General features: G+C 38.4%; 1 protein-coding gene across 1 annotated transcript; it reads right to left on the bottom strand.

Annotated features, from left to right (window-relative positions):
- Nucleotides 1-8,959: 8,959 nt before the first annotated feature.
- On the bottom strand, nucleotides 8,960-10,259 carry LOC119652440 (dead end protein homolog 1-like). The gene is made up of 3 exons (XM_038056583.1): nucleotides 10,075-10,259; nucleotides 9,826-9,998; nucleotides 8,960-9,611 (listed from the first exon to the last, which is right to left on the bottom strand). Exons 1-3 carry the CDS (start codon nucleotides 10,192-10,194, stop codon nucleotides 9,311-9,313), a joined length of 594 nt encoding a protein of 197 aa, XP_037912511.1. The 5' UTR covers nucleotides 10,195-10,259; the 3' UTR covers nucleotides 8,960-9,310.
- Nucleotides 10,260-10,647: the final 388 nt, after the last annotated feature.

Here is a 10,647-nt window from a genome sequence, read left to right as displayed (position 1 = left end):
TGTCGACGCACAGTGGGGTATTTCATCCATTTAGCTGGTGAAAGTGGGTTTTGCAAACCTTATTGTTTTTTTTTAAATATACACATAGACGTTTCTAGGCCGCTTTTTAAGGTTAGTGGAATGAAGGGCACACATTTGAAATAATTGACAAAATAAGTTTGATTTGTAATATTTTATCAACAATAGGTTATAGTTGATACAATCTTAAATATTTATTTAACTATTATGCGTACTTCAAAACGAATTATGGCTACCTTAAAAACAGGTAAGTGTGCATTTAATTCATGTCTTCATTTTTAAGGTTTTGTGTAAAACAAAACCTTATTAAAATTGATTCAATGTGTGTCTGTCTGTCTGTCTGTCACACGCCCTTTTCTCCAAAACGACTAAAATTTGGTGGACAGATGGGAACTATGAAATCCCACGCATACAGTGAGTGGCATCAATTTAGGTGGAGTATAAAGGGGGGCTCCCCATACATGCAAAGGAGGGATTCAAAAATTTCTTTCTCCGGATATAGTTGTGTAGGGTACCAAATGAAAGGTCTCGATTTGTACTTTCCGAAACTGACATTAATTTTAGCATAAATTGCAAAGTGCGTGAGTAAGGAGTCAAAATGTATGCACTTGAAGTGAGACAGGACTCATTTTCGGAAATTACCCAACCTAAAAATCTGAACGAAATCAGGGTGGTACGCCTAGATGAAATCTAGGCCTCAAAATATGTTCCATTCCAATATCTGCTCAAATAAACTTACTAATAGTATATTACTACTTTTCAGAAGTTTACTCAAAAACTCCCCTTATGTTTATTCTAGGACCTCCAAGCAGCATAGAGAACAATATTTCGTATATAGGTTCTAAATTTCGTCGAAATCTGGCAATTAAAACCAAAGTTATAGCAGTTCAAACTTAGCAATTTCGCGTGAATTTACTGCTTCCAAAGCCATGCAAATCAGATGCTGACGTCATAATTACCCGGAATAATTGATATTCGCGTGAAATATTAAAGTCGCATTTATGAAGAATCTATTTATCTGCAGCCCTTTTTAAGGTTTTGTGTAAAACACTTATGTGAAATCTAATCTTCGAGAGATGTCCCATTCCGGTATCTGCTCAAATAAATTTACTAATAGTATATTATCAACTTTTAGAAATTGACTAAAAAACTCGCCTTAAGTTCATCCTAAGTGTACTAAATTTCGTACCGGCATAGAGGACAGTCTCGTGCATACACATGCCAAGTTCCATGAAAATCCAACTATTAGTGTCAAAGTTATAGATGTTCAAACTTATCAATTTCGTACTAATTAACAGCATCCTAAGCCATACAAATAAGATGCTGACGTCATAATTAACGAGAATAATTGAAATTCGTATGAAATATTAAAATTCCATTCAAGAAGAATCTAATTCTCCGCAGCCCTTTTTAAGGTTTTGTGTGAAACAAAACCTTATTATTAGAATCGAGACGGTGTCTGTCTGTCCGTCTGTCTGTCTGTCTGTCAGACCCGATTTATTCGGAAACAGCTGGACCGATTGTCATGAAAATTAGTGAGAGTATGTAATCTGGTGTTCCCTTTACATGCAGCAAGTGGCGTCATCTTATGTTAAGTTTAAGGGGGGGGCTCCCCATACATGTGAATGGAGGGTGAACATTTTTTTTTCACAGAATGTAGCCATGTGGGATATCAAATGAAAGGTCTCAATTAGTACTTTTCGAAACTGGTTCAATATTTGATATTGGGTGAAACATGGAGGAGTGAGCGCTCAAAATATGACCCCCAAAAAGTGTAACAGGTCTCGTTCTCAGAACCTATCCAACCGAAAAATCTGAAAAAAATCACAGTAGCGCATCTCTACGAAATCTAGGCCTCAAAATATATCCGGTTCCGATATCTGCACAAATAAAGTTAATAATAGTATATTTCCACATTTTAGAAATTTACCCGGCACCCCCCTTGTATTCATCCCGGAAGTCCAAAATTTGGCATGCGTGTAATGAAGAACATAATGCACAATTTGGTCAAGTTTGAAGAAAATCCAATTATTATTAACAAAGTTATAGGGGGTGAAACTTTACAATTTTTTGTGAATTTCGTGCAGTCTACAACCTGCATGACGTCATCATCACATATCAATTCGTCAATACTACAAGGAAATGAGTTCTTATGAATTGGGTCGCAGAGAATTCTTTTGTTTTAGTTTTTTTAGTTATTTGCCAACCAGACATATGTGCATGTAGGTATATAATATATGCGTGCTAATGAACTTAAATGTATAATAAATCGGAAATATGGGTACGATCAATTTATATACGTGCATATATGTGTACAGTATTCGGAAATAGGCAGTTTGTTTAGGGTGAGCGTAATATCTATGGCTGTCTCGTAGTTTGGAAAAATATGAAGGATTATGTTGGATTTGTAGCTATATACGGATAGAAAAATGTACGTTGAAATTTCTTACATAAAATGAACACAAAACCTTTATATCCGAAGCGCGAGCTTCCGGTATTCCGACTTGTTTATATTTGATGTTGGTTAAATTGTTGGAGTTTACTAATAATATTAAACTCAGAGTGTGAAGCGTATGAGGTTGACCATTATCAACACAGGGCTTTCCATCAAATGATTTATTTAAATCGCTTTCTAGAAAATAGAGGGCAATGGAATTTTTAACTATATTCCACGGAGCTGTCGTGCACTCGTCGCTCCTCACATCTTTTCCTTTTTCTTCAGCCTTCAGTTCACAAGCGGGATCCGCTCGTGGTGGTCGGTTTCGTCATTTTATTTTATCAAATGCCTGATCAAAATGTAATCTCGAGACCTTTAAACCCCCATCCAGCGTATCCAGCCACAATTGTTTTGGCCGGCTTTTTGGGTGCTTACCATTGCTTTCGATGTTCTGACCAATACTGGTTGTTGAATTCTCGTTAGCGTGAATTACGTGACCACACCATCGAAAACGCCTCTCTTGCAGTTTTTCCACGATCGGTGCAAACCCATATCGATCGCGGATATTCTCATTTTAGATGTAATCAAAACGTGTCATGCCACCAGTGCAATGCAACATCTTCGTCCCCATTACCGCAAGACGCCGTTCATTGTCCTTTATAGTCGGCCAACACTCAGAACTATAGAGAGCGGCAGATGGACGACATTGCGGCAAATTTTAAATTTAGGACGTGTGCTGATACGTCGACCACAAAGAACACCAGTTGGGGAATGCCACTTCCTCCAGGTTGCGTTAATGCAAACAATTTCATTACGCAGTTCTCCATTGGCTGGTATCATGGACTCGAGATATTTAAATTGCTGAGTTCTGGAAATGGCAGTAACCCGCCCTTCGAGATATTTAAATCGCTGAGTTCTGTCAATGGCAGTAACCTGCCCGGAACTGAGCGATTTCAATATCTCAGGTCAATGCTATAAGCCAATGGAGAACTACGTTATGCTCCTCACATAGGAAAACACAAAACCTTTATACCTGAAGCGTCAAGCTTCCGGTTTCCCGGCTTGTTTTTATATGGTAGCTTTTAACTGAGTTAAACTTCCATTAAAATTATGAGGTTTTATGGCATTATTTTCAACGTCAGCCAAACAAAGCGGCGGATTTTATTATATTTTAGGATACTTCCGGGTAATTATTTTGATTACAATATATGGACTAGTATTTACAGTTAACTACCAAAACTGCATGAATTTGAAAATTTGTAAGCTTTTCATTTTTGGTGTTACTTTATTTGTTTTAAATTCAACAGGAGTGAAGACATTTATTCCCTTGCAATTATTTAGAATAATGCAGCGACAAAATTAAGGAAGTCTTCACGAAAGTTATAATTTAAGCAAAATTATTTATTAAATAATGATAATTTGGAAGAGATGAACCAAATAAAACAAAAGTTTTCATTATTGAGGTCGATGCAAGCAGGAACTTAACAATCAAATCAACGAACTGGTTGAATTTCCGTAAGTATGTAAGCACTCACTCATCAAGCTAATCAACACTCGCTTAAAAACTAGAGGTGAAATAGTAGTAAGTAGTAATGACTGTACCGAATAGCTCTCTTTCCCATGCCCATTGTCGCTAATCTCCCAAAAAATACTATATCACACCGCATACTACAGCTGATCCAAGTAAAGCGCAAGTTGAGAAAACAATGGCAGCATCACAGATCTCCAAAACCTAAAAAAAACAATTAGCCAGAGCAAGTCGATCGCTCCACGAAGTCCTTAAGGATTAACGGGGCGGCATTTGCAAAACACCTACAAAAGGTTTTCCTCACCCGCTTGCTGGGAATGGAGTCAAGGGCTTTCAAAAATATCCATGCCTACATCAAAGGGAACAATATCATTTAGAGACAAACAAACCTATATCCCCATGGCTTGGAAGGTTTCAGAAGTTATAATGCTTCCTAAATATGGGAAGGACCAATCGCAGATTGCATCATACGGGCCAATCAGTCTGTTATTCATTCGTTCAAAGGTGTTCGAAAAATTACTATAATACTTTCAAAAATATCACAACCAGTGGAAAGCAGTAATTCCTCAGCACCAGTTGAGATAAGGAGTGTACTGGGAAATAGAAATTATTGCTCAGCGGTGTTTATGGAGGTAGTGCAAGCCTTGGAAAAAGTGCGGCACGAAGGTTTGATTTTTAAAATAAAGAAACAGCTTCGAGTACAGTTTCATGGTATTTTGGAATCTTTTCTCTTGAAGCGCAAATTCACGGTGAAATACAAAAGCTTCACGGCTCGCGATTTAAACACCCAAGCTGGAGTTCCTCAACGCAGTGTCCTCGGACCGACACTTTACCTCATCTATACTTCGGATCTACCAACTGATCCCAATCTGATAACTCCAACGTTTGCAGATGATAATGCCATTTTAAGTATCCACAAAAATCCTCAGGATTACAAATCCACCTTCGACGAATTGAAAAGTGGTTTACAAAATGGGAAATTCGGGTAAGCGCGGCCAAGAGTAGTTGTGTCACTTTGACTCTGAACTGGTAAAACTGCGTTGATGTATCAATCAATAGTGTAATGACCCCTCAACAGAATGATGTAAAGTATCTCGGTTTAAACCTGGATAAACGCTCAACGGGGAGAAAACATATTGAGAGGAGAAAAACATATTGAGGGCAGAAAACACATAGAGAGCCCAGTCCAGGATACTACAGATGGTGACCGGTATACCTTGGTACATGAACAACGAAAACATCCACAGAGACCTTCAAATTGCGACAGTGAGGGAGGGATCTCATTCCAGAAGGCAAAGTAGAAAGGAACGTTAACTTCCCATTCTAACTATTCAGCCTCCTATAATAGCCTAGTGAAAGTCAATTAATAAAAAAAGAAAATTCAAGTAAGACAAACAAAAGGTTGCCTATGTAAACTAAAGTAGCGAAAATCGTTGCGATCTGAAAGAAGGGAATCTCCTCCGAGCCAAATTATTTCAGACTCATTTCCCTGCTTTCCATTCTGATATCTGTTCAAATAAAGTTAATCATAGTATATTACTATAATTTTTAGTGATTGGATGCAAAACCCCACTTAAGCTCACTTTAGCACCACTAGCATAGGCTATACGATAGAGCATAATCCTATCAAGTTTGGTGGAAATCGCACTATTACTGATGAAGTTATAATAGACCAAATTTGTCGCATCCGTGCAAATTCAAGACTTTGAATGTTAGTATCACCCGAAAGTGGATATTCTCACATAATATACATATTCATGTTTTACGTACTTATGGGATAAATGCACACTCAAATGTCTTTATAGAAATACACAAAACCTTTCATACATCATGAAGCGTCCATCTTCCGGTAGCCGACTTATTTTTAAATAAAGTTAATATTTGGTAACTTGGAAAATGTTAAGATTGATATATTATATGTATATGAAATAAAGTCGTAGCGGAAGGTCGCGGTTCAAATTTCGCTGGTGGCAGAGGGATTTGTCATCGTGACTGGATGTCGGACACCAGTTGACTCAGCTGCGAATAAGTCAAATCAGGGTAATAATCGGGGGCGAGCACATTGCTAACCACATTGTCTCCTACAGTGTACTGTAGTGTACCGTTGCGATCTTGAATGAAGTGCTCTAACACACTTCAAGGCCCCAATCCAACATGGATTTTTGCGCGAACGATTATTATTATATAAAATAAAGTGGTGGTCCCAGGGCGAAACCTGGGAAATAACCCTACACGGAAAACAACTTGTAAAGAAGCCACAACAGGACCCTCGGACTGGACTCGGACTGGCAACGAAAAAGGAATAACGATTTGCGCATTTTGTCATGGCACGTGTTCGCATTACAGGAGATGCGTTGGACAGGGACCGGTTTGCTGGAGAAAAGTCGCTACACCATATATTATAGCGGCTTCCACTAAACCATGTGCTCGGAGTAGGTTTCTTAGTCAGCCAAAAAATGAACCCTGTTGCTATCGGCTTTGAAAACATAAATGAACAACGAACGAAACATAAGCCTCATTAACGTTCACGCCGAGAGTCGGAGAAGGACACCTTCTACGAGACAGTAGAACGAACCTTCGAAGCCTGTCTCAGATATGATATCGAAATGATACTTGGGGATTTTAACAGCCAAGTAGGGACGGAGCTTGTATTCAGGCGATACGTTGGCTCCCATAGCTTATATCAAAATACAAATGATAACGGACTGCAGATTTTTTAATTAGCTGTGTCACACGAAATGTTTGTTGGAAGTACCTGGTTTGCGCGGAAAGCGGTCCACAAACAAACCTGGGTCTCTCCAGGCGGGACCACTTTCAACCAAATTGACCACATATTGATCGAACGCCGCAACCTCTCAGCCTTGATGAATGTCAGAATATATAGGGGGGCCAATATAGACTCGGATCACTACCTCGTTGGCATGGTGTTCCGAGCTCGAATAATAACACCACCCAGAATCTCCTGTGACAATCAGGTGAGAGTTAACAGTGAAGCCATCCACAATACAGCCCTCCGCAACACCTATAAGAGGGAAATGGATGCCGCAATAACCGCAGTCAACAGAGGACCTGGGGATGAAGCATCAACAAATGATCTTCACAACCACCTGAAGAACGTTATCATTGATGCCGCCACAAAAATATTGGGTCCCAGCTGCAAAAAGAGTTGGAACGGCTGGTTTGGCGATGAATGTAAGCTAGGAACAGAACGGAAGAATGCTGCATACTGAGTAATGTTGCATTCTCAAAGAACGCGGGCATGCGCAGAGACTTATCACGAACTCTGGCGAGCGGAGAAGCGCCTGGGAGAACCACCAAGTCTGTGAACTAGAAAAGTACAGGGAGCAACCGCACTAGGCGCGGAAGTTTTATCAATAAGTCAGCATGATGAAGCCTTACACACCTCGATGCTCATCCAGCCGAGACAAAGAGGGAAATCTGATTTCCGACGGAATGGGCATATTGGAGCGATGGGTTGAGCACTTTGATGAACTACTGAACAACCAGAACATCGGCGAGTTGGTGGTCCCGCCAACTGAAGACGACGGACAATACTGCCACCAAGTATAGAAGAAACAGTCCGTGCAATTCATCGGCTTAAAAATCATAAGTCGCCAGGAGCCGATGGAATTACAACCGAATTGGTTAAATATGTAGGCGACCAATTGTATCAAGTGGTTCATCAACTTATGCTCAAAGTATGGGACAGCGAATCAATGCCTGATGACTGGCAACGAGGCATTATTTGTCTCATACATAAAAATCGGGATATCATATAGAGCAGCAATTATAGGGGTATCACGTTGCTGAGTACCATTTATAAGATATTCGCCTGTATCTTGCTAAGTCGGATAGCTACGCTAAGAACATCATTGGCCCATACCAAAGAGGCGTCACTCTTGGTAAATCAGCAACAAATCAGATTTTCTCTGTGCGGCAAGCGATGGAAAACTATTGGAATATGGACATCAGTTGCACAATCTTTTCATCGACTTTAATACTGCCTATGACAGCATAGCCAGGGTAAAACTGTCCAAAATCACCATCAGTAACAGCTATGATGATAAAATCCGGGCACGGTTATTGGCTGCCAACAGAGGGTATTTTAGCTTACAAAAACTGTTCCAAAAACTCCGTGTCATCATATGGTCATAGCTCTTACTGTACAAGACAATAATCTTGTCAATCCTCACATATTCCTTGGAGACTTGGGTTTCTAGAAAGAAAAATTGTGAACTCTTGGTCGCGTTCGCCGGCCCAAACATGAGGATGGACGATTCTGTACCCTACAAGGAATTCGGCTCAATAGGTTGCGATGGGTCGGTCAGCCCGAAAAGGCTATAAGGACAGTATCTATGGCAGAAAAAGAAGACTAGGCAGACCCTGCTTGAGAAGGAGCGGTAGCATATTGCCAGGACGGCAGATAGCTTTTAAGGATATCGAACTGGTGGACCTCGGCGCAAAATCGGGATGTCAGGAGTTTATTTGTAAGGCTGGCCAAGACCAGATACCGATTTTTGCGCCGTTGATAATGATGAACTTTAAAAACCATAATATTTACATTATCACCTGTTTGAAATTTTCCGGAAGCACCTGATCTTCACTTCAAAAAATCAGAAGGAAACATCTGTCTGTGTAAGAAGAGAAAATTTTATCAGGAACCGACTTTTTGCGATTTCTGAGAAACAAACTTTTTTGAATTACGCCCCTTTTGGGGCAGGGGACATATTGTACAAAACATAACAAGAAATACTTATATATTACAACTTAACAAAAACAAAGTGGCAGTTATTAATCCGTTAAGGATTAATAAAAGCTTTCAATATATTATACTTGTATTTATTTGGTAGATTTTCATTTATTAAATTTTTGGAAATCATAAATAGTGAAATTCATTCAAATCAAAATAAATTCTAAAATGAAAAATAAATAGTAAAATTCATCCAAAATTTCCATGAAATTAGGAATGTGTTTGAACTTCAGAGTTTTATCTTCTTAGAATCAAGATTTAAGTTGATATATTGATATTTTTTCAAAAGATGGTATTAAGGTGAGTTTCATATATATGGAGTTATATCTAAATATTATATAACGTTGTTATATATGGCCAATAATGGTGAATATATATCCTTTTATGTCATATCTCGATTGCAGCCATATCATAAAGAAAAGTAAAGTACGTAAATAATTGAAGAGTACTCCTTCAACAAAAATGGTTTTGGGCTTAAAGTAAGTACATGTATCAATAACGAAATAACAAATTCATAATTCTGATCAGAACTAATATTTTAATCCATGCTAGTATCTTTTCACTTATTGTATACTTCTTAATGTGGTCCCCATCGTACCCAAGCTTTATTCCCAAACGCCGGTAAATACTGTAGAAGGGTCCGTCGTGACAACGCTGTGTCTCGATGATTATAAAACTTGATGAAAAATATTGGTTGACTCCTATTATTGTAAAGGATGTCAATCTCTTTAACACAAACTAGCGACTGTATGTTCTTCTCAACTAATTTATGGTCGAATCTTGTGTCTATGCCTCCTAACACCAGAGTGCAAATGTTACGACTCATTGTCATATTCACCCGGTATTTCGGAGGAAACAGAAATGTTTTACCGTTCAAACTATTCCGTCAAGGTCAAATATGTAAAAAAAAATAGATAAAAAGATACAAATTAAAGGATGGCTTGTAATATGTTTGTAATAATACAAGACAAAAATGTCTCCCACAACTCCACATTTTATAAAAGTAAAGAGTGAATAAATATTTATGCGAGACTCCTTTGCTCCTAACAACAAAGGGTTATTGCATGACCTATGCCCTCCCAATATACTTACGCTTCAAAAGCTTTGTCGTAATTTTCCTCATGAATATATTGCAAATATGCAAATCCTCGGTTCTGCCCGGAAAAGTTCATCATCAAGCGAAATTTCCAGATTGGTCCAATGGATGCAAAAACCGGCATTAATTCAAATTCAGTCAAATGGTGCGGTATTTTACTTATGAATATCTATTGGAGAGGTGGAAATGGATAAACTTCACTAAATTGTATAATCACTAGACCACTTAATTAATTTGATTCATACCTCCAGCGATTGATTGGGTTTCCTGCCGAACTTTTCCCAGTTTTGACACGGTCCTATGATTTTTTGGCCATTAATTTGTATGACTGGGTATGGTTCACCCCAAACAACTAAAGAAGTCATTTTTTAATTACAATTCTTAAGAAAGGCGATTGAGAAGATTACACGTGGTAGTATGGCGAGCTATGGGAAAGTTTCAAGAAACTGATTTCCAGGAATCCAAAATGGGCATATTTATAGCCTCAAATTCCAAGAAATGTTTTGAGTACTTTATGTACATATGATGCAGGGTGGTATGTGAGTTCCAATGATGATCAAGAAACAAATAAATGCTGGATAACTTTTAAAAGTGGTTATACTTTGTGAATGAATTAATTTTTATGCTTACTCTGACTCGATTGAGCTTACTAATATTTCATTTGCTATTTCGCTGGGTTACTTTTTAGGTATCCCGGGAGGGGGTTGGAAGTTGTTTAAAGAGGGAGGCAGGTCCGATGAAAATTCGTGACGGTAGAGCCCTAAATTGTGGTTTTTTTATATCATTATTCTAAATTCTGAAAGTTTTATCAAAACCCC

Source organism: Hermetia illucens, chromosome 3 (genome assembly GCF_905115235.1).
Source record: "Hermetia illucens chromosome 3, iHerIll2.2.curated.20191125, whole genome shotgun sequence".
NCBI lineage: Eukaryota > Metazoa > Arthropoda > Insecta > Diptera > Stratiomyidae > Hermetia > Hermetia illucens.
This window is presented reverse-complemented; position numbering and strand designations above follow the sequence as displayed.

Bases quoted from the DNA above. Each gene is read 5' to 3' on its own strand.
- LOC119652440 (XM_038056583.1), bottom strand. From the start codon at position 10,194: ATGACTTCTTTAGTTGTTTGGGGTGAACCATACCCAGTCATACAAATT. The intron at 9,999-10,074 runs GTATGAATCAAA...CCTCTCCAATAG, and splicing joins AACCCAATCAATCGCTGGAG to ATATTCATAAGTAAAATACC. The intron at 9,612-9,825 runs GTAAGTATATTG...TTGACGGAATAG, and splicing joins TACGACAAAGCTTTTGAAGC to TTTGAACGGTAAAACATTTC.